Below are 24,607 nucleotides of genomic sequence, written 5' to 3'. Positions count from 1 at the left end.
GAGTAAGGAGAATACTGAATACTGTATTAAGGCTGTATCTTCTATTCTATACAAACACTCAAGGGAAGCGCAAACATAAAGTTCCCTATTCAGTATTAAACTACCACACTTTGCTATGTGTCCACCCGCTTGGCAGGCGCATTGTCGTAATAACATTGTGAGGGGAGCACTTTTGTGCTAGCTGAGACAGCCTTGTCAAGCATTATCATGTTACCAAGTGTAATGTCATTTCGCTTTCTTTCCACACTGTGTTAGTACTCTGGGGGTGAGATGTGACTATGTCATGCCCCACCCCACACCATCACCCCAACCCCCACCCCACCCCACACCACCACCCCTACGTCACCTATGCTACCTTCCATACTCAGTGAGCAGAAGTGTGACCAGGTAGCATTCTCCTGAATATTGAATTATTGTCATGTCGTGAAGCTTACGTTCCATAGTGTGGATTGTCGACCGAGTAGCACCCCCGAGAATACTGAACCAGTGTAATGTGGTACAGCTTACCTTCCATACTCTGTCAGTACTCCAGGGGGAAGTGCGACCGAGTAGCACCCCCCAGAATATTCATCCTCCATCCAGTTCTTCTCCACATATCCGACAGGCTGAAGAAGTATTGTTTTGAGTTATAAGAAAGGTCTAAAGATGGCTGATATCAAATTGCATGAACCAGATATGTTCTTCTCTTTACTAGAATGTACCCATGAAACATTGAAGAGCAAACACTAAAACTATTCACGAACATCAAACTTATTACCTCCAAAAACTTCTTGCTTTTAAATATTTCTGCAAATTGCTGGCACAGCTTCTGCTTTCTGAAACGACGTATAACAATATTATCATGATAACATATACTGGACAAAATCGTTTAGGGATACTAGTATTTTTGTGACTAATATTTTATCAGTATGCCAATGAATAAATACATCATCATTCAGAATTTCAAAAATTTACAAACATCTCTAACTATTTTTGTCCAGTATATACTGAAATACTATTCTAGCAACAACAAAACTGACTGCCCCAGGTCTGAAGAAAACCATGACATACACTCTAAACAGGTTTTAGACTAAAAGACAAACTACATGCTGTTCATGTATATAATCTTTTGCTAAGAATATTTCTGGTAGTAGTAGTAGTAGTAGTAGTAGTAGTAGTAGTAGTAGTAGTAGTAGTAGTAGTAGTAATAGTAGTAGGGCGAGCATATTGTACAATTTGACATGGCACACTGATGGACATGGATGCTGACGAAGTTATCAACTACTGGTTCTCTTGGACCAGACCCTTCTGTTTGCAGGCTTTTTTGATAGAGATGACTGACGTAACATTGACACACCTCTCTTCCTTTGTAAGTTGACTCAGGCTACGACACTTGTCAGCCAGGATGAAGGCCATGATCGAACCTTGGGAGCCGCCTGGCTTTGTGTCATCAAAGCATGCTGCAGATGGCCCTGTATCACTCGAAGCCATTCCACTCAGATCTGTAAATCAAACATCACTAGTGATGAGACGATATTGTGCCGCTTTGATCTGTAACTTTGTATATCACTAGAAATGTAGTATTGATGTGTAATTTAGATTTGTAACACTACCAGTGACGAAAACCTCATTTGCCTCTTAGACCTGTATCATTATGCATCATTAAAATGTATCAAGGGTGTGCCATTTAGATTTGTACTCGTAACATTACTAGTGACGAAACACTCCTTTGCCACTTAGATCTGTAAGAGTGCTCATGACTGGTGACGGGAGACTTCCGTGCCAGCTGGATCTGTAACATCAGTGTCACTGGAAATACACTTCATTGCCTCCTCGATCTCTAACACCATACACGACTAGTGATGAAACATTGCTATGCCATGTAGATATTTAGCTCTTCCACGTGGATCTGTAAACTCATCAATAACAGCAGACCAGCTATTAGTTCCATATATCGTGACATGTGCTCACCAAGCTCTCTCCAGAATGGGGTGCTGTAGAACATGTTTGTCTTGATGATGGAGCCCATGGGGACTCGCTGAATCAACTGGGCCTTGAGACCAGGTAGCGGAGGAGTGAAGCGCACTCTGGATATCAGCGGCAGTGGCATGGCGCTGATCACGTATTTGCACTGAGGTGAAGAGAAAACACTCTTTAAGTCACCCGGGGCAGTGTGGTATTTTATGATTACAGTGCAACCCTGTTGTGTGGAACACGTCGGGACCAAGGGAAGAAATCGAGTTATCCAGCACAGAATAATGATACAGATAAGGAAAACGACAGCGAGATGAGTTCGACACAACCTATAATTCGTCTAATGTTCGAGAGATTAGGGTTCGACAGTATTTTAGTTTTGATAGTTTTTTTGTCACTGTCGGTGATATGCAGTTACAGTGACATTTTTTGCCCATTTCCTTGTCATTGTACCTTTATCACCATTTCTCAAGCAGTTTATGTGAGTGTTTCCGATGCATCTTATACCAATAGTCAGGTTTACAGAGCTTTATGCTTCAACCATTGATCCAGGGAGCATGATGCAGAAAGATAACACCAGTGTGGCAAGTGTGAATTACCGACCTTGACGACTTTCCCATCAACGGTTTGGACAATTGCTCCTGCACGATCCTGTGTCACGCTGGTGACTGGGGAGTTGAGATGAACATCAGCACCGAGCCAGTCACTCATCCCCTCAGACAACTGCTGGGTCCCACCAACGATCTTTTTCTCCTTGGAAGACATAAACAATGGGTAAGCACGACAGATCTTGCATACTTCACGAGAATTTGACTAACATTCATTGCGTGGTACATCATTGATTAGGGACAACCTGTTTCTACGGTATCCACATTGTATCCATTGTATGGATGGAGTACAGACTGAGACTATCAGACCATGTGTGTTCCATCACTGATGAGAGACAACATGCTGACATTTAGGTCTCTGTGAGTTTAGGGCAGTCTGAGACTAACATTCAACCAACACCATACTGACATTGAGGTCATTGTCGGTGGTGTGCAGGCTGAAATTAACATTCTACCTGTGCTCCGTTAGTGATGAGAGATATCCTGTTGAAACCATGACCACCGTGGATATATTGGAGGAAGTATAGAAGGGACAACTGATGGTCCTCGGATGTAAAAATAGAGTTGATGAATATCTTGAGTATTCCTTTCACTTCCCTGAAATATAACAGAAGGTGCAAGAGCAAACATCGTCTTTTTAAAAAGAAGTCATTCTCTAGTTCTAACAGTGATTTTTACTCTTTCTAAATGCTAATTGTAACCACCATCAGGATGAGAGGCATATAGAAGATCCTACACGGCCTTCTGTGTACTGTCATATTTATTGTACGAGTTAATGATTTGGTGTCAAATTAGCGAAAGCGGGTTTGATACTAAATGTTTCTCAAGTACAATCAAAATGGTATTTCACGGAAGCGACTTTAGTATTCCGTTTATTACTCTCCAATGTAATTGAAAAAAAACCTGCCTACAGGGTGATCACTCTCTGCTTTCCATGAGTCAAACAAGGTCTGATACTATTGTGACAGAGGTATTGTCAGACGTCAGAACTGTAAACCGTTATGGCATCATACATCTTGCGCTTGTACACTATCTATAATACAACACAATTCCTTTACCTCGTCCAGCACATAGAGTCGATGAACTCCTGTACAGTCATTGAGTCCCACTCCTTCGCCTTGGCTGCCTTCCAGGGAGCTTCGACGGGCACCTGCAAGCAGCATACTACTACGTTCATTCCATTGTTACCTGGTTCATGTTCATAGTGAGTGAGTGGGGTTAGTTCTACGCCGATTTAGCAATATTCCAGAAATATCACGGCGGGGACACCAGGAAATGGGCTCCACACATTGTATCCATGTGGGGAATCGAACCCGGGTCTTCTGCTTGACGAGCGAACGTCATAGATCTTCAAAGGGTCAAGCTACTGATGGTCTCGAAAAAAGTGGGATTACTACAAGATCGTCATACCAGTATCTAAGCGGCAGACGAGAAGTGAAGGCTCCTATAGGACGGATGATGAATATAGTTCACTGGGGTGGTATTCATAAAGGTTCAAAGACTTTTCTTAAGAGTTAAGAGTTTCCATAACAACGTTCTTAACTTGTAAGAAAACACTTAGACAAGTGATTTTGTTCTTAATTTACTTCTTAACTTTAATAAACCTCACGAGGACACCTAACTAGTTAAGAAAATTCTTAGTTATCCAATGTGGCGGGTCATGGAAACGAAACATCATACGCGCACATTTAATACTGGTACATATCATCCCATCATGAATGTGATTTAAGATATTGCTTAAGTGATTGTATGAACAGCTCTTTTCCCAAAATACTTCGCCTAAGGAGCATGGGCATCGGAATGGGATGGGAGATAACTCTCAGTAGAATGTCTGCCATGAAATGACCAAAACTGCTGCAGTACTCGGGTACGTCTTTTTGATGTGTTTTTACATGTTAAGATTTGGACATCAGTTCAAAGTGTTCTGAATATTCAGAGGTTTCGAAATATATTATGTAGATATACTTGGAGATGGAAAGGTAGCCAAAGAGTAGAAGTATTGGTTTTGTCAATCGTTTTTTTGGTGTTTTTGTTTGAGAAGGTAATTGCAACCATCAAGCAATTGCTTTGCTGTGTACCTGTTTAGCCATCTTGTCAATGATTCTCATTGCATTGTATTGATCCAGGTAGCTGATAGGATTTTTCAGAGTTGGTATTCTTCCCTTAAAGGCTGACCAGGAACCCTGAAAATATTCAGACATCACATGACACAAGTATGCAGGTAGTACCTTTGTGACTGTCCATTAAAGAAGTTCCATACAGTGTATCTAATTCAAGAAAATTTAAAATTTATGTTGTGTCCACTGATTGGTTTACTCTTTGCTAAGGTCAGGGTGAAATGTCTTCTTACTGTCATTAAATTATTTAAGTCCTGAAAGACTATACATGTTGAGAATATCGTAATAATCGTTGTCATCTATAAGATGCTGCCTTCCATCAACCTCACAATTGGTTGTCAGGCTCGCTGACTTGAGACGTAAAAATACACTCAGTGAGTGATAAGGCACCAATCATTAAAGATGGTCATAAACAGAGATTGTCATAGTTAATGCCAACAAATGGGTTGGCTAACTATTAGTTACTAACATTAGTATACAGGATAGTCCTTTTCTCTTCATTGACATTGTACACTTGTAGTCCAAGTTCCTTGATGAGTCTGTACACTCTGTTCTGGGTGGGTCCAACATAGGCGGCGCCTACATCTACCCAGCCGTGATTTGGGTCCTACAATTAAACAATCCCCTTTAACAAAACATTGATCACACGTAGAAAATATATCCTGATTGAAAGGTAAGCATTAGTTTCACCTGTAATCAAAGTCAGTAATCGACACATAGACAGTGATCTACACACCCGATACAAACTCACAAAAGTATCTTCTTGTTGGCAGTTTTAGTAAAATCAGTGCAGTAGCTTTTGAAATTATGACACATAACAACATCCAGGTAGACCATATATTAACGACTTTGTATTACACTAGCGTCCAAAAGAAACTCCACCAAATGTTTTGCGGGTCTAATACAAGACTTAACCTAAGTATAGTAACATTAAATGTTTTACTGCAAAAATCAATCATTCAGCAACTTGATGGATAACGAGAACAAAAACGACGCCGCTCGTGATTTAAGATCACATGAATGACGCTGGGGTGCATTGTCCAATATTCGATCAGCAGCACATATTGTTCAATGAGAGGTATGGCCACCTTTAGCACTGTAGCTGAGTCTTGATTAGAGATTCGACACCATTCCTTTATCAGAGCAGCTGCCAAAGCGATCCTCGTCAATAGCTCACGACGTCCCAGTTATTCCCAAAGGTGTTCAGTTAGGGACAGATCTTGAAGAACTGGAACTTGCTTTCGTCAGCAAAGTGCACTCTTCGCCAGTTTCACTGCTGCCGGTGTGGCACAGTCCTGGTTCATCTCAGTCTGGCATGTTGATGTTGCCACGCCAACGTCATGCCCTTGAAAGGTCGATCGGTACAGAGACCATGAATGATGAGTCGTCTGGTCACACTCTGTCTGCTGACTGGATGTCCAGTACTGTTGACTCTTGATAACGTCACAGTGACGTATCGGTTCCTCGAGCGCAACACCCGTAAATATTGGTCCTCGTGTTAGGTAGAGACCTTCAGCCTAGCACTCTTTGACCTATCGGTAGTACTGCCAGTCTGTCGTAGACTTGTGACCAATCTTCCGATGGTGGGTTTGCAGCATCCCATGGCCCTAGTCACATGCTCTTGTGTCTGTTTCATCTGTAACATACCATTTACTCTCTCTCTCTCTCTCTCTGCTCTGATGTTAAGCGAGGCATGTTCCAGGTTGTCAATCGATTAAAATGATGTTACAGAAAAAAACAAAACATTTATACCCAAATTTCATACGGATAACTTTGTACAGTTTTCGTTTTATTCACGTAGATTCGTTTTTGTTCTATAAAATACGAAATGCAAGCCCAAATGTTCGCTGGGAACAGACATGTGTTCGAGATGTGTTTTTAGCTAATTTAGAATATTTTGACAATTTATAGTCGTTTTTATTTTGGTGGCCTTTCTTTTGGCCTCTAGTTTAGTTTGGTATGCGTTGGAAGAGTGTATTTTTCAAATTTTCATCACATCAGCTTAATACACCAGTCAACAAACCTAGAATAAATGACCAGTTCCTTGCATGGTTCAAATGTGTATCATATCAATAAACCAGCAGTGATGTTATTTATTTGAAGACAGGTTGGAAGACATCTCTCTCAGCCACCTGATGAAATGAAGCTGACATAACCCTTTCCACATTGTCGGTCACTGATGTATTACAGACTAGTTGAATAAGGAAAAGATGTTCTGTCGCTCACAGTTGTCCTCTCCTGGACTGTTATATCAGATTATTACACATAATGGAAAATGGTTTATTTAGTACTTTGACCACATGGCCCATTGTACATTTACAAGAAAATATACAAAATTTGGTACAAAAATTTTACATTGAAAACATTTTTCAGATATAGAGCAACGGATGTAATAACTGAAACATTTTCACTATTTAACAAATTTATCATACATTGGTTATTGATATTGTGGCGAATAGGCAGACGTTTGTTCCTGAGAGATTCATCTTTGTTACAAATATACTGAACATCATTGAAAACGCACAACCTGTAAATTTTGAAATAAGGCAATAGAATCTTTTGGAAATGGAAAATTAATGGTGGGAATTTTGATAATAACACACTAGATCGTAAATAACGCTCTACAGTAAAAAACGGATCGTTCGAACACATCATCGAACACATCACATGAAAACAACAAAATTCATGCACATCACACACGAAGGGCACAAATTGCATGCAGAAAGCATGCTGTTCAGGGGTATAAATGACCTTCGGCACAAAACCGTTCTCATTTTCGCAGTACTTTCGTAAGTAAAGTTTTTTCGCCATGCCAAGATTGTCACCAGAGGAACGAGAACAGGCCTTGGGTATGTTGCATGTCGGCGCTTCAAGCAGAAACATTGCACGACGATTTGGGTGTCATCATTCGACCATTCTGAGGCTTGCTAACAGATACCAACAAACAGGATCCAGCAGGGACCGGCAACGCCCAGGTCAGGCACGTGTTACCACCCCTCGTCAAGATCGAGACATTGTACGGCGCCATATTCGGGATCGAACCTTGCCCGCTGCCAGAACCGCCAACGCTGTCCAGGGTCGACGTGATTTGATCAGCGCTTCCACCGTCCGACGCCGTCTATGTGCGGCTGGGTTACGTTGTCGACGCCCTTACGTTGGACCCATCCTGACTGACAGGCATCGCCGTGAACGCCGACAATGGGCTGAACAGCATCGTGTGTGGTTGTTACGACGTTGGCATGGTGTGGTGTTCTCCGACGAGTCGCGCTTTCACTTGCGAAATGCTGACGGGCGTCTACGGGTATGGCGTCGACGGGGTGAACGTTACCATCAGGATTGTGTTGTGCAAACCGATCGGTGGGGTGGAGGCAGCATTATGGTGTGGGGAGGGATAAGTTATCACCACAGAACCGCTCTGATTGTTTGTCGTGGCAGAGTGAATGCCGTTTACTACCGTGACAACATTCTTCAGAACAACGTCGTTCCCTTCTTTCACCAGCATCAAGATCTGCACACATTTCAACATGACAATGCTCGAGCCCACACTGCACGTTTTTCGATACAGTATCTGGCTAACAACAACATTCCTCTACTTCATTGGCCTGCATTGTCACCAGATTTGTCACCCATCGAACACTTGTGGGATTACATCGGCCAACGCCTCGCACGTCGTCCGCAGATCAACAACCTTGGGGAACTCGACAATGCCTTGCAGCAAGAGTGGAATGCAGTGCCTCAGGACTTTATTCAGAGACTTATCCGTTCAATGAGGAGACGTTGCACAGCTTGTGTTGCTGCTAACGGGGGTCATACACGCTACTGACTTTCCATTTTGACCCCATCTTTATTTCATTGTCAGCTGCATTAAATCTTCACTGTTTTGCTTGATTGTTTTTTGCTTCTTTTCTTTATCAAACATTGGTCTACACAAATATGTAAAATTTACATAGATTGCTCACTTCTGCTCTTAGAAATCCACAATTTTAGGGGTGGTGCGTTTTCAATGATGTTCAGTATAAATAACACGTGTAATTCATCTTCCATACCCAGGCTGCTATGAGGACACAGTGCGTCAGTGTCAAGTTTGGTATTTTCTCGTCCTTTCTTGTTCATAGAAAAATTGTGCAGGGATATTCGGAGTTTACAGTATGCTCGTCTCAACTTTTTATCCAGTGGCAATGTAATATATCTCTCAGGTTGCAGAAGAGACAGTTTCACCTGCTTGTAGTGATCGAGAAAACTTTAGTTGTTGATGGAGTCATGCCAATCTTGTAAATATATATATCAATCAAACGTTGTTTAAACGTGTATATTAACGGTTTATGGTCCCGACATCTTGTATCATCCACACATATGAGAATCCAGTTACAAACAACAAATGTCGTACATTTGACACCCAGGTAGACTTGCCATTCTCATCCAGCTGTTTTAACATCATATAACAGTTCTATGGATATCTATGTGGTTCTTGTCGCAGAAGTCGAATCCAATATTTGATCACTCTAGGTTGACTACGGCACCCGTGGCGAGCCACCTCCTCGTGGTGGGTGCTGGGTTACGCCAAGAGCTCGCCAACACCCCCGTAGTGGACCCGGGGGGATATTTGGTCCACCAACCCGTTTGCCGTGGGTTGCGGCCCTGTGTCGGCGGAGGAAGGGATCCTGGTGGTTGAGAGCGGTGGGGGCCTGCAACCGTGTTACTGTTGCTCAACACACCACTTTGGCCCTGGCTTCGCCTAGACGGGTGGTCGAGTGGGCCCGGTTCGACCGATCGGCTGGTCATGCCAAGCCCTGTGCATGGATTACATTTATATATGTCATTGCACAAATTTATTTTGGAACTGTGTTATTTTGAGTCTTGGCCTAATTGTTCATTTCAAACTTTTTGATTTCGATTTATGATGTTCCGAACTTGCCTAGAGTCTTATGCCCAGAAGGCGATGGCTCATGGGCCAATCTGGTAGGACGTATCTTTTCAAGATATTCTCCTGCTTGAGTATACCCTCCTGGTATCCCTGGTGCCGTCTGTTGGAGGTCCATGGACATAAGGCATCGTCCTTGTTGACACTCCATGGTGGGTGGGGAGCTAGGAGGGCGAACTATATTTAATACAACCATGGCACCCCCACTCAAAAAAAGATCGTATGAATCTGATGATTCATTATCCTCTGAAGATGAGACTCCTACTGCCGTTGGTAATTCTGAAAATTGGTCTCGTTTCTTAGTCATGTCTTCACCAAATGATGGTCCACTGAAACTGAATCCGTTTGCTATCGCAAAAGGTATTGAAGGTCTGGCAGGTGACGTGAAAGAAATTAAAAAGCTCCGTTCTGGCTGTCTACTGATTGAATGCAAAAAGCAGATTCAATCACAAATCCTACTATCAACAAGGTCTTTGGCGAATGTTCCTGTAACGGTTTCCCCTCACAGGACTCTCAGCAGCAGTAAAGGCATTGTCCGAGATGTAAGTCGTTGTCTTTCAGACATGGATGAAGATGACATTCTTTCGGAATTAAGCTCACAAGGAGTTACAGCTGTTAAACGTTTTACATCAAAACGAAACAAAGAAATTATTAAGACCAACACGTATGTATTTACATTCGGTCTTCCTAAACGCCCAGAATCACTAAAAGCTGGATACTGTCATTTAAGGGTGGATTCTTACATCCCAAATCCCCTTAGGTGCTACAGGTGTCAAAAGTATGGTCATGGCTCAAAATCATGCCATAACCCAGCTGCCTGTCATCGCTGTGGTGGCAAATGTGAAGACAGTAAACTCTGTGATAAACCTCCTTCATGTGTTAACTGCTCAGGGAATCACCCCTCATCTTCCAGAGACTGTCCTGCGTGGGCATTTCAAAACAAAATTTCAAAACTGAAACATGACCGCAATATCACCTTTTCAGAAGCGAAGGCGTATGTTCTTGCTCTTGAAAAACCAGGGCCATCTTATGCGGCTACTGCTTCTGCCTCAGTCCAAAATGTTTCCAGACCTGTTTCATGTCATTCGGTAGCTTGCTAGACCGAATACACGTGGCTAGAGTCCTCGACTCCAGTTCAGACTAAACGTCTTCAAAAATCATCATGTTCTTCTTCATCACAAACTGAAGATCAATCTACAATGATACCAACGTCGCCATTGGCCCCTACATCGGTATCACAACCATCCCCTGTTGTGAAGACGACCAACACAAAGCAAGATAAATCAGATCGTGTACCGAAGGGTCAGCGTGATCCTATACGGATACATAATAGGTTTCACTCTTTGGAGGACATGGATGTCGCTCCTCTCCCCCCTCGGCGCAATAGAAGTAAGTCGCCTAGAAAAGGGAAAAATAGATCTCCCGTGCAACCTCCTGTCACATGAGCGTTTCCAGTTCGTTAATTCAGTGGAATTGCAGAGGCCTCAGGACCAATTTTAATGATTTACACTTACTAATACAAGATTATAAGCCGTCAGCAATATGTCTCCAGGAGACATATTTAAAAGAAACTGACAACTTTGTTTTACGTCAGTACAATACTTACCATTCATTCTCTCCACCAGGGACTAAGGCTACTGGTGGATCTTCTGTTCTAGTAAAGCAGGGTGTGATCCACAGTCCTGTGTTGCTTCATACCAGTCTTCAGGCTGTCGCAGTTCGGATAACTATGCACGTTGTTTTTACCTTGTGCTCACTTTACATTCCTCCAACATTGACGCTTCAGCTAGCTGATCTTCAAGCACTTTATGATCAACTTCCCAAACCATGCATCATAATGGGCGATTTAAATGGCCACAACCCACTTTGGGGCAGTGACCACACCAACAATAAAGGTAAATTACTTGAGGAATTTATTTCAAATAATGACTTATGCATTTATAACGATGGTTCACACACGTATTTACATCCTGGTACTGGTACATATTCTAATCTCGATTTGTCACTCACTGACTCAAATCTCTTGAATGAATTTGACTGGTGCGTCCATGACGACCTCTGTGGAAGTGATCACTTTCCAACAATTCTAACACCGGTAACCCCCTCTGATGTTCCTCCATCATCCCGATGGAATTTTAAGAAGGCTAACTGGCCAGTATTTGAAACCCTTTGTGCTGACAAACTTAAACCTGAACTTTTTGTTGATGTTGCTGACGCCGCAAAGTGTTTTTCTGATGAATTGAATAACGTAGCCAAACAATGTATTCCTATGTCCTCTGTACTTCCACACATTAGAAAACCGTGGTTCAATGATAATTGCAAACAGGCTAGAAAGGCTCGGAAAAAAGCTGAACATTATTTCCGTCGCCATCCTCTGGTCCACAATTTGAATAAATTTAAAATTCTAAATGCTAAAGCACGACGTACTTTCAAGCAAAGTAAACGCCATTCTTGGTGAACGTATGTATCAAAGATCAATGCACGTACGCCGATATCAAAGGTATGGAACATGATTCAGAAAATCAAAGGTAAGGGCACAAAATCTAGCATTCACCACCTCCAAGATGGGGACCAACTACTGACAAATAAATCAGATATTGCAAATAAACTTGGAGAAACCCTGGCCAAACACTCATCTTCTTCAAATTATGTACCTGAATTTCAAAAATATAAAAATCACCATGAAAAGAAAGCTATAAATTTCAATTCTGATAATGGAGAAGATTATAATGAACTATTCTCTATTCACGAGCTTCATACTGCTCTTGAGCAGGCTCATGATACTGCTACAGGAGCTGATGATATACATTATCAACTCCTGAAGCACTTACCAGAATCCTGTTTAGAAACCCTTTTAAATATTTTTGATGACATTTGGACATCAGGAAAATTTCCATCATCATGGCGAGAAGCTATAGTAGTCCCAATACCTAAACCCGGACGTGATCATACCGATCCTTCAAATTACCGACCAATTTCTCTCACAAGCTGCGTTTGCAAAACCATGGAACGCATGATAAATAATCGACTTGTATGGTACTTGGAAACCAATAACCTTATAACCGATATCCAGTGTGGTTTCCGTAAAAACAGAAGTACCGTTGATCACCTGGTGCGTTTAGAGTCATTTGTGAAGAACGCTCTAATCAATAAACAACATGCAGTGTCAATCTTTTTTGATCTGGAAAAGGCATACGACACCACATGGAAACATGGTATCTTAAGAGATTTACATGATTTCGGTTTACGGGGACGTTTGCCTCATTTTATATCTAACTTTTTAAACGACAGACACTTTCAAGTCCGAGTGGGTTCTACCCTGTCTGATCATTACAACCAAGATCAGGGTGTCCCACAAGGCAGTATTTTATCTGTGACATTATTTAGTATTAAAATAAACAGCCTTTCAAGGGTTTTAAGTCATTCAGTTGATGGATCACTTTTCGTGGACGATTTTAATGTTTCTTGTCGTGGTAAAAATATGCATACAATAGAGAGGCAACTACAATTATGTCTCAATAAAATCCATAAATGGTGTCTTGAAAACGGCTTTAAATTTTCTAATTCCAAAACAAATTGTATACATTTCTGTAGGAAATATAAACCACACAAAGACCCAGAACTATTTTTAAATGGCACTCCCATCAAGGTTGTAAAGGAGGCCAAATTCTTGGGACTTATTTTTGACTCTCATCTGACTTTCTTACCACATATTAAATACCTGAAGCATAAATGCCTGAAGGCGCTTGACTTGTTGAAAGTCGTGTCTGGTTCAAAGTGGGGAGGAGATCAAGCTACCCTGCTACATCTGTATCAATCACTCATCAGATCCAAACTTGATTATGGCTCCATTGTGTATGGTGGAGCGTGCAAAAGCAATCTAAAACTACTGGATTCTGTCCACCACCAAGGTCTGAGACTTTGTCTTGGGTCTTTCAGAACTTCTCCTGTTGACAGTCTCTATGTTGAAGCCGATGAGCCATCTCTTTCCCATCGGCGTGTAAAATTAGCTTTACAATATGTTACAAAACTCTACGCTAACGAATCAAATCCTGCATATAAATGTGTTTTTACTCCTCTCTATGCAGATTTGTACACCAAGAAACCTTCTCTTGTTCCGCCTCTTGGCATAAGAGTCAAACCTTTCCTTTCTGCTGCAGGCATTCGACTAGATAATATAGCCCCTTTTCGCCTGCTTTCTTCTCCTCCTTGGCAATTTGTTAGGCCACAAGTTGACCTGACACTGACAGCATTAAAAAAATCTGAAACTAATGAATTACAATATAAACAAGAATTTAATCAGTTAAAAAGTAAATATAATACATACAAATCCTTATTTACAGATGGATCCAAGGATAGTGGCACCGTAGCTTGTGCCACTGTCATTGAATCCAGAACAATATCTTCTCGCTTACCAGATAATAGCTCTATTTTTACTGCAGAAGCAAACGCAATACTGACGGCTCTTAAGTACATTGATAGACACCTCAAATGTAAACGATACATAATCTTTTCTGACTCTCTTTCGTGCCTTGAGGCTATTAAGAATCTGTCTTGCAAGCATCCACTTTTATTAGACATTATTGAATTGTATAATGCTCTTGCTACTGGCCAATGTGACATCGTCCTCTGTTGGTTACCCAGCCATGTTGGAATCTCTGGTAACGCGATGGCTGATCTTGCCGCTAAGGCAGCGCTGAAAAAATCTGTAACACCACTTTTAATTCCATACTCTGACTATAAAGCTGTTATTAGATCTTATATCCGTCATCTTATGCAAAAGAAGTGGGATACTCAAGTAGGTATCAATAAATTACACCAAATCAAGCCAACTATCGGTTATACTTACTTGGGTTGCCTGTCCAGATTCGAAGAGGTCATTCTGCGACGATGTCGCATTGGTCATACAAGATACACTCATGAGTATTTGTTAAAAGGCGAAGATCCTCCGTTTTGTATCCCTTGTGATGAGAGAATCACGGTCAAGCATGTCTTGCTTGACTGCATTGATTTTTCTATCACAAGGGATAAATATTTCAGTGCCAAAACAATTAAGAATCTTTTTAATAAAGTAAATTATCATCTAATAATTGGTTTCTTAAAAGAAATAGAATTGTTGGATAAATTTTGAACAATATGTTTTGTAAATAGATAAATGTTATTTTATTACTGGTAGTGTAAATTGGCAAACTGAGATCGTTAGTGGCTGTGCCTTCAAAGGGGGTTAAAGTATTGTAAAATTATTGTCCCCCTGAGAAGGTACGTAAGTCCCAGAACTTTCAAAGTAAAATTTTCACGTACCAAGGTTTTAAACGTAGTATATTTGTTATTTTAAATTTTGGCTAAATTTTCTCACAGTCGCTGGCAGCTGAGGAGATGATGTAAATCCAGCTAGGATCCATGCAGGTAGCAAAGGTAATGTAAGTCCCCATGGTCCCTAGTATGGTGATCTACCCTTGGTTGTTGGTGACATATAGCCCGTGTTTTATATTGTATTGTCTTTCCTGATTACAGTATTTTAGTTTTCCATGCTAGTTTTATGTTCATATCTGTGATAGTCTAGTATTTTACTGTCCTTCGATGGCAGGTTTTTATGTACTAAATTTATTTATTCTAATCTTGATATAAATTAAAATTGTTCTCGTCACGATATGGCTGCAATATTGCCGATGTGACGCTAAATATTAACTCACTAGGTTGACTACAGATGTTCATGGGTGAGTGAGTGAGTGGGTGAGTTAATATTTAACGTCACATCGGCAATATTTCAGCCACATCGTGACGAGAACAATTTAACATGAAATGGAATATATTTATATCATACAAAAACCTGTTAACAAAGGACAGTAAAACAACTAGAATATCACAGAGAATGTAAAACTAGTTATTAGATCTAGAACAGTTCAACTATAAGAGGACAATACAATATAAAAATGGGCTATGGATTGCCAACAACTGAAGGTAGATCACCATACTAGGGACCATGGGGACTTACATTACTTTTGCTACCTACATGGACCCTAGCTGGATTCACATCATCCCTTCAGTCATTGGCGTTTATGCGGAGAATTAGCCATACATTAAAATAACAAAAATACTGCGATTAAAAACCTTGAAACCTTTAATTTAGATCAAATGTTTCGGGACTTACGTACCCTCTCAGGAGGACAATAATTTTACAGTACTTTAAACCCCCTTTGAGGGTACAGCCACTAACAATTTGAGTTACTAATTCAAACTTCCAATTATAAAATATATATCTATTTACAGATCAGCTAACAGATCTAATGCTTTTAAAAATCCTATGATTATATGAGAACTAGTATTGTTAAAAAGATCCTTCATCGTTCTTGATTTGAAATGACTCTCTTGTGATGGAATACTCAACACTGTCAAGCAAAATATGCTTGACTGTGATTCTTTCATCACAAGGGATACAAAACGGAGGATCCTCACCTTTTAGTATATATTCGTGTGTGTATCTTGTGTGGCCAATGCGACATCGTCGCATAATGACCTCTTCAAATCTGGACTGACAACCCAAGTAGGTGTAACCAATAGAGGGTTTTATCGCATGTAATTTGTTTATACCCACTTGGGTGTCCCACTTCTTCTGCATCAGATCACGGATATAAGATCTAATGGTGGCTTTATAATCACTGTAAGGAATAAGAAGTGGTCTCACAGATTTGTTGAGTGCTGCCTTAGCAGCAAGATCGGCCAATGTGTTACCTGAGATTCCTACATGGCTGGGTAACCAACAGAAGGCGATGTCGTATTGGCCAGTGGCAAGATCATTACACAGTTCAATAATTTCTACTAAAAGTGGATGTCTGCATAAAATATTTTTAATAGCCTGAAGGCAAGAAAGAGAGTCTGAAAAGATTATGTATTGTTTGTGTTTAGGATGTTTCTGAATATATTGAAGAGCCGTTAATATGGCGTTAGCTTCAGCAGTGAAAATAGAGCTATTATCCGGTAATCTAGACGATATTGTTCTGGATCCAATGACAGTGGCACAATCCACTGCGCCACCGTCCTTGGACCCATCTGTGTATATAAATTTATAGTTGCTGAATTTACTTTTTAATTGATGATATTCTTGTTTATATTGTAATTCATTAGTTTCTGATTTTTAAAATCCAGTTAATGCTAGGTCAACTTGTGGCCTAACCAATTGCCAAGGAGGAGAAGAAAGAAGACGGGACGGAGCTATACTTTCCTGTTCAATGCCGGAAACAGCAATAAATGGCTTAATTCTCAGTCCAAGAGGCGGAACAAGAGAAGAGTTTTTGTTGCATAAGTCCTCATAAAGGGGATTGAACACACAGTTATGGGCAGGGTTAGATTCATTAGAGTATAATTTAGTAATGTATTGTAAAGACGATTTTATACGCCGTTGAGTAAGAGATGGTTCATCGGCCTCAACGTAGAGACTATCAATAGGTGATGTTCTGAAAGACCCAAGACAAAGTCTTAAACCTTGGTGGTGGACAGGATCAAGAAGTTTAAGGTTGCTTTTACAGGCTCCACCATATACAATGGTGCCATAATCAAGCTTTGACCAATGACCTGTAGAGGTGAAGGAGAGTAACTTGATGTACTTTCAGTAGATCGAGTGCCTTCAAGCATTTTGTTTTTAGTGATTTGATATGCGGCAAAAAGGTCAAGTGGGAGTCGAAAATTAGACCCAAGAACTTGGCCTCCTTTACAACTTTGATGGGAGAGCCATTTAAAAATAGTTCTGGGTCTTTATGCGGCTTAGATTTTCTACAAAAATGTATACAATTAGTTTTTGATTTTTTTAGTTCGATTGTATGCATATTTTTACCTCGACAGGAAATATTAAAATCATCCACAAATAATGATCCATCAATTGAATCATTTAAAACCTTGGATAAACTGTTTATCTTGATACTAAAAAGTGTTACAGACAAAATACTGCCTTGTGGGACACCCTGATCCTGATTGTAATGGTCAGACAGGGTTGAACCCACTCGGACTTGAAACTGCCTGTCTTTTAAAAATTGTGATATAAAAAGAGGCAAACGACCCCTTAAACCGAAGTCATGTAAATCCTTTAAAATGCCATGCTTCCAAGTGGTATCGTATGTTTTCTCCAAATCAAAGAATATCGATACTGCATGTTGTTTATTTACTATTGCATTTTTGACAAAGGATTCTAGACGTACCAAATGGTCAATGGTACTACGATGTTTCCTGAAACCACATTGAATATTTGTTATAAGGTTATAGGTTTCCAGATACCAATTTAATCTATTGTTTACCATTCGTTCCATGGTTTTACAGACACAACTCGTTAAAGAGATTGGTCTATAATTTGATGGATCAGTATGATCCCGGCCAGGTTTTGAAATGGGGACTACAATGGCATTACGCCAGGAAGATGGGAACTTCCCTGAAGTCCATATTGAATCAAAAATATTTAGCAGTGTTTCCAGACACGATTCAGGCAAGTGCTTTAGGAACTGATAGTGGATATTGTCAGCCCCTGTTGCTGTATCATGAGCTTGCTCAAGGGAGGTATGTAGTTCATGTATTGAAAATAATTCACTATAATCCTCACCGTTTTCTGAGTTAAAGTTTAATCTTTTCCTCTCCTGATGTTTCTGAAACTTTTGAAACTGTGGGACATAATTTGATGAAGATGAATGCTTGGCGAGAGTTTCACCAAGTTTATTGGCAATGTCAGATTTATTTGTTAATAAATTATCACCATCTTTCAGATGGTGAACAGTAGATTTTGCCCTTTATTCTTTGAATCATGTTCCACACTTTTGACGTAGGCGTGCTTGAATTGATTTTCGATACATAATTTCGCCAAGTCTGACGCTTATTTTGTTTAAAAGAACGTCTAGCCTTGGCATTTAAAATTTTAACTTTGTCAAGATTATGTACGGTAGGGTGTCGGCGAAAATACTTTTCAGCCTTCTTCCTACACTTCCTGGCCTGTTTACATTCATTGTTGAACTATGGCTTACGGATATGTGGAACTGCGGAAGACTTGCGAATGTCATTCAATAAATCGGAAAACAACTGTATTGGGTCTTCGCTGTTCAGAAAAACATCAGGTTTTAAGTTATCATTACACAATATTTTATACAACGACCCGTCAGCCTTGGCAAAGTTCCGTCTAAATATCGGTGGATCATCACCAGGGTCAATTGTTTTGAGAATGGTGGGAAAGTGATCACTCCCACATAGGTCGTCATGGACCATCCAGTCAAATTCATTATATAAAATGGGGTCACCAAGTGATAGATCCAGGGAAGAATATGTTCCCGTAGCTGGATGTAAATCAGTGGCTGAATCATCATTGAAAATACATAAATTGTTATTTGAAATGAATTCCTCCAGGAGTTTACCTTTGGTGTTAGTACGGACACCTAACCAAAGTGGGTTGTGCCCGTTAAGATCACCCATGATAAGACATGGCTTCGGAAGTTGATCAAAGAGTTTTTGAAGATCTGATTGTTGAATACTGGAAGAGGGGGGTATATACAAACTGCACAATGTCAGCACAAAGTGCAGAGTCAGACGAACGGCAACAGCTTGAAGATCCGTTTTTAGAGTCAGAGGGCTATGAGTGACGCTCTGATGGACTAAAATAGAAGAGCCTCCAGTAGCCTTATCTCCTGGGGGAGAGAAAGAATGATAATCAGTGTATCGCCTTAAGTTAAAATTATCAGTATTTTTAAGATAAGTTTCTTGAAGACATAATGCTGACGGTTGAAGGTCTTGAATGAGTAATTGAGTAATTGTATGTCATTGAAGTTATTTTTAAGCCCTCTGCAATTCCACTGAATTATATTATCCAACTGAGTCATGGTGGCTCAATTGGTGATCGTTCACGGGTCGTTTGAGGAGGAGCTGTTCCTCCGACTGCCTTGTGAGGAAGGAGTAACCTCCATATCCAGAGGTTCAAACGAGTTTTGTAGAGGGACCTCTGAAGGTCATGGGGCAATAGGTGGATAGTTTCTATTTAACCTTTTTCCTTTCTTCTTTCCTGTTTGGTCAGTAGCTGTTTTTGAATGAGATGGCTGTGAAGCAGATGTCTTTGATGTCGAAGGCTGAATTTCAATCTGAGACCCGGTAGTAGACTGAGTGACTGCTGAAGTAAGTGTTTTTCCTGAATTAACTGGTCTGTCTGACTGAACCCAGGTCAAGTCAGTCTGACAAGCAGTCGAGGATGTAGCGGGTGACTGCCGCAGAATAAGAGATATTCAACACAGTTGAAGTTTGATTTGTAAACAGTTTCTTGGCATCAAGGTATGAAATGTTCTTTTCGCATTTGATTTTCATTATTTAGATTCCCGTATATAACAGGACAGGATGAAGCTGCATGTGGGCCTTCACAGTTTGCGCATTTTATGTCATGCTCACAGTCTGCACCCTCATGATGGTCACCACAGCGATGACACACCACAGGGTTTCGACATGAGTTAGACCCATGACCGAAATGCTGACACTTATAACACCGTAGTGGATTGGGGACATACACATCCACCCCGATGTTAACATACCCTGCTTTTATTGACTGTGGAAGAGAAGATCGCGAAAAGGTTGAGAGGTAGGTATTAGTTGGAGTGATATTACCATCTTTCTTAAAAGTGAAACGTTTCACCGCTGTAAGTTCAAGAGCTATATCCTCCTCTGACATATCACAGAGACAACGAGCTTTGTCCCGTATGATGCCACGGCAAGAATTCAATGTCCTGTGCACAGACACAGCAACCTCGATATTGGCAAATTTCTTGACAGACAGCAGATTGAGAGATTGCTGTCTCCGTGCACACTCAACCAAAAGCGAGCCACTACGAAGACGGGTAACGTTCTTTACCTCACCACAAATTCCAGAGATTGCTTTTGAAATTGCGAAGGGATTGAGTTTGATCGGTAGAAAGTCCTTAGACTCAATCACTAAAAATCGAGCCCAAGAATCGACATTTACAGGAATAGTTTCAGGTGTACAATCTGTTTCAACCAGACGCCTCTTTTTTTCATAGCGAGATGAACCAGCTTGTTGGGAAAACATCAGGAAAGGAAGAGTATTCGGCACCCCTGCTCCCCACCCACCATGGAGTGTCAACAAGGACGGTGTCAAATAACACCGGATCTCCAAGATGCCAACACCAGGGATACAGGGATGTTAAGATGTTCATGTGATATCGCCCTGTTTCTCCAAGAATAGCTTTATTAGCTGCAAACTTCCCAACTCCTATCAAACGCTTGAAATATGCTGCATGTAATTTCTCTATAGAATCCTGGTAAACAGAGCTCCATATCTCTGACGGGTACAGCAGTATTGGAGACACTTAAGAGTCAAACAGTTTACACGCAGCTGTGAAAGATAGGTATTTGCACTTATTGAATAACTGATACAGAGGTGTAACAGTCTTTCCCGCTTGTGAGGCCAATGTTTGACATGATTTTGTCCACTTTAAAACACAGAGAACACTAACCCGAGATATTTATAGTAAAACACAATCTTAACAGGTTTTCCGCATAATGTCCAGGATTCGTGTCTTGAAAGGATTCCACCATTCCGAAAAACGATAATGTTAGTTTTCTCCATCTTAATTTCCAATCCCCATTTGGCACAATACTCCGTAATACAGTTCAGCTGTCTCTGTAGTCAAACCACGGTATACGAGAATGTAACAATATCGTCGGAAAATAACAGCAACATAATATCGTCTATTGATGCAGAAACAAAAAACTCCTTTTCCAATGGAAGAATACATGTCGTTTACGAATTCGTTGATATATAATATAAATAGCAATGGGCTCAGTATACACCCCTGTCTTACTCCAGAGGATGTTTGTAAAGGAGGAGTTTTCTGTCCATCAACCTGAATGCAAGATATAACATGATTATACATATTCTTGATGATGGTGTACAGTTTCCCATGACAGTCACGTTTCAGCAGCAGGTAGAACAATTTCTTTCTTGGAGTGAAGTCAAATGCTTTTTAAAAATCAATAAAAGCAGCGTAAAATCGCCCATTTGGTCTCGATAGATATTTTGCACACAACGCTTGAAGGACGAACATATTGTCTATTGTTGAATAATTTTCTCTGAATCCTGCTAGCAAATCATTACGTTCAATCCTTGTCCGTAGTCGTTTTTCTAAAATTGTTGTGAATATTTTTCCAAAAACGTTTAAAAGCGAAATACCACGATAATTACTGGGGTCTGCCTTGCTTCCACGTTTATGCAGTGGCATTATCAATCCGACTGCCCATGATTCAGGGAAATTTCCAGTATCCATTACTTTATTAAATAGTGGTAGGAGAAAAGCTGTCAATAATGCAATATCAGCTTTCAGGAATTCCGGAGGAATGCAGTCCTCTCCTGGGGCCTTTCCATTTTTCAAATATTTAATAGAGTCCATGACTTCAGTTTCTGTGATCTCCTTAGACAGAAAGTCTGTATAGAAAGGTGTTTCATCACACGTTTCACAAGTATGATTATTTACAAAATCATGTACAAAATGGTCAAATTCAGTATTGTTATTATCTGTTGTCTTCGGATTCAGCAATGTATAAAATATTCAAACAAAGCTAACAAAGCTACATTACTAACACCCGTATACCCTTCAAGAAATTTTCCAGAATTGTTTACAATCCTTGATTCTCAAAGTTTCTTCAATGTCTCCCGTTAACTTCTCGTGATATTTCTGTTTCTTAACTTGCCAACACTTCCTAAAGTCAAACTCGACACTCAGATACTCATGTAAATTTTCCTCACATTTATGTCTCCTGTAGTGATTTAAGTTTTTTGGTATTTCTCTGACTTCAATCGTTCACGGTCATGATCAAACCAAGATGGTTGTTGCTTCCACTTATGTTTGCGTCTGTCAGATGACATTACACATAATAGTTGCATAGGATATATCCAAATAGCTTGTTCATTACGTGACATATTCACACTGGAAATAACACTGCAAGGCAGGTCAAAATTATGGTTTCATTATCACTACCATGACATTGTTAGAAACCACAAGGGGGACAGAAACTCCAAAGGTTGTGCTAAATATCACAATGCATTACCAGTATGGCATGTGGTATCTGATGTACTTCCTAATTACTGGGAACAAAAGTTACAATGGTATACTGTGAGTCAGAGGGACATAATATGTATATTATATGTCCTTCCTCTTCAATCCGTGCTCCGAAGTAAAAACAAAAAAACCCGAACATTTCACGCACACAAGTGCACTTCACAGTTTCGAATTCTGTGGGAAATTACCTGTTTCTCGACACCATTCACTATTGCCTCAGCCAAAGCTAAAGTTCTGTAAAAGACCTGTCAAAATCATCGCAAATGTTGTTATTTTTGAGACATTGACTGTCACGGGCACGGACAATCACTAAACAAAGATGCAAGGAACTGCAGCAAAGGCTCATATGACCTATTCTTTTGTAAACATATTCAGGTAAATTGACTTCAGTGTGTTGAGTAATTTGGAGTTCATTTCAGAGCTGAAGGTGGCATAGAAGAAAGAAGACAATTACAACTGACAATGTCTTTGACAGGGAGCTAATGAGACTAGACTCAGCCAGACCAGTGCTTGTACCTTGACTGTGTAGGACCGTCCTCCGACGCGGTCCCGGGCTTCGAGGACAGCAACACTCAATCCACTCTTCTTGAGTAAACAGGCAGCACTCAGTCCTTTAAGAAAGATAATCACATAAGTTCACATAAGCAGGAAAACTGTTAACTTGGATAAATAGGCTCCATTAAACATATGATATCAAGTTCACCACAGTTTGCTATGTGAGGAGTCATTGACAGCAGGTGCTGCTAAACAGGATTGTGTTATAACCTGGTGAAAGGAGAAATCGTCAATGATCATGTTGAAAGAGTTCATGTTAATGTTTGTGAGTAAACGTTACGGACTCCTACTAACAGCATCTAAGATGCCTTCAGCTTGTAAATTGTGTAACTGTCGTAAGAGAGTAAATCTTGTAAACTATCTCCCTAGCAGAGAATCCTAGATGCAATTTCAACACACAGTTTCCTCACCACTGATACCACCGCCAATAACTGCAACATCCACACGAATGCCGTCCATCTTTAGATGCTCAGAGAAACTCTATAAAGGAAGATGAAAATTCCAAATATTGACACTGCTGTCATCTGATATGTAAATCTGTGATTATAATAGAACTGCCCAGTTCATCAGGATGTGTTTTGCTGGGGCTGGATATTTAACACATTTCGATTTTTCTAGCATAGTATAATGCCTCTCAATAAATACTAGTAACTGAGTCTGAACCAGACAATCCTATGATTGGCATCATGGGCATTAGCCTACACAGCTGGGATATGATAACAGGCATCTACCAACCAACTGACCACCTGACCCCAATTGTCGTTTCCTTCAACAAATGTGGGTTACTTGAAACCAATCCTATTCCAGATCTCCACGAGTTCACGAGCCACAGTATTGTGTTCCTATCTTGACATTTTTTTCTCACAAACGGGGGTATATTAGCTGTTAAATGACGACTGAGAGGATTACTGTTATGCCCCCTATGGGTGAAAAGAGACGAAATATATTGGTTGGGGAAACGAACACTGTGCGCATTCGTGATGTAGCTCTAGTCTATTCGTAACATGCATACATTCAATCATTTAGAATACGCATGGGGATAGTATCGAGTGAAAATGGCAAATTGGAAACAGACACAATATTGGAATGATTCACCGTTTACAATTCCCGTCTGCCCTACCGTCTGGAACGGTCTATTGTTATTTCGCACTGTGAAATTTCAAACGTGGTCTATTATTATCGTTATCGAGATGTATTTCATATCAGACAGGTTCTTTTGTCCTCAGTTTGAGGTGTTAAAGTACATGTATTCTGATAATTATGTTTAACTACTTACGATTGGACAGTTCAAATTAGGATACCCAGTCACAACACGGGTACTCTTAGTTTTTGTTGAAATTCGGACAGGCAGGCTTTTGTCCGGACTTG

General features: G+C 40.4%; 1 protein-coding gene across 3 annotated transcripts in view; it reads right to left on the bottom strand.

The window, feature by feature from the left end:
- Window positions 1-24,607, bottom strand: part of LOC137269802 (amine oxidase [flavin-containing] B-like) — a 37,432-nt gene that overhangs the window by 5,311 nt on the left and 7,514 nt on the right. For all 3 annotated transcript variants that reach the window (XM_067803638.1, XM_067803639.1, XM_067803640.1), the window contains 11 exons: window positions 23,650-23,719; window positions 23,201-23,295; window positions 5,148-5,285; window positions 4,640-4,744; window positions 3,620-3,711; window positions 3,017-3,158; window positions 2,557-2,706; window positions 1,951-2,110; window positions 1,337-1,481; window positions 758-815; window positions 508-605 (listed from right to left, as the gene is read on the bottom strand). In XM_067803638.1, coding sequence (XP_067659739.1) covers window positions 508-605; window positions 758-815; window positions 1,337-1,481; window positions 1,951-2,110; window positions 2,557-2,706; window positions 3,017-3,158; window positions 3,620-3,711; window positions 4,640-4,744; window positions 5,148-5,285; window positions 23,201-23,295; window positions 23,650-23,698 — 1,232 coding nt within the window. In that variant the 5' untranslated portion in view covers window positions 23,699-23,719. The remainder of the gene's footprint in view (window positions 1-507; window positions 606-757; window positions 816-1,336; window positions 1,482-1,950; window positions 2,111-2,556; window positions 2,707-3,016; window positions 3,159-3,619; window positions 3,712-4,639; window positions 4,745-5,147; window positions 5,286-23,200; window positions 23,296-23,649; window positions 23,720-24,607) is intronic.

Source organism: Haliotis asinina, unplaced genomic scaffold, assembly GCF_037392515.1.
Source record: "Haliotis asinina isolate JCU_RB_2024 unplaced genomic scaffold, JCU_Hal_asi_v2 scaffold_17, whole genome shotgun sequence".
Classification (NCBI taxonomy): domain Eukaryota; kingdom Metazoa; phylum Mollusca; class Gastropoda; order Lepetellida; family Haliotidae; genus Haliotis; species Haliotis asinina.
This window is presented reverse-complemented; position numbering and strand designations above follow the sequence as displayed.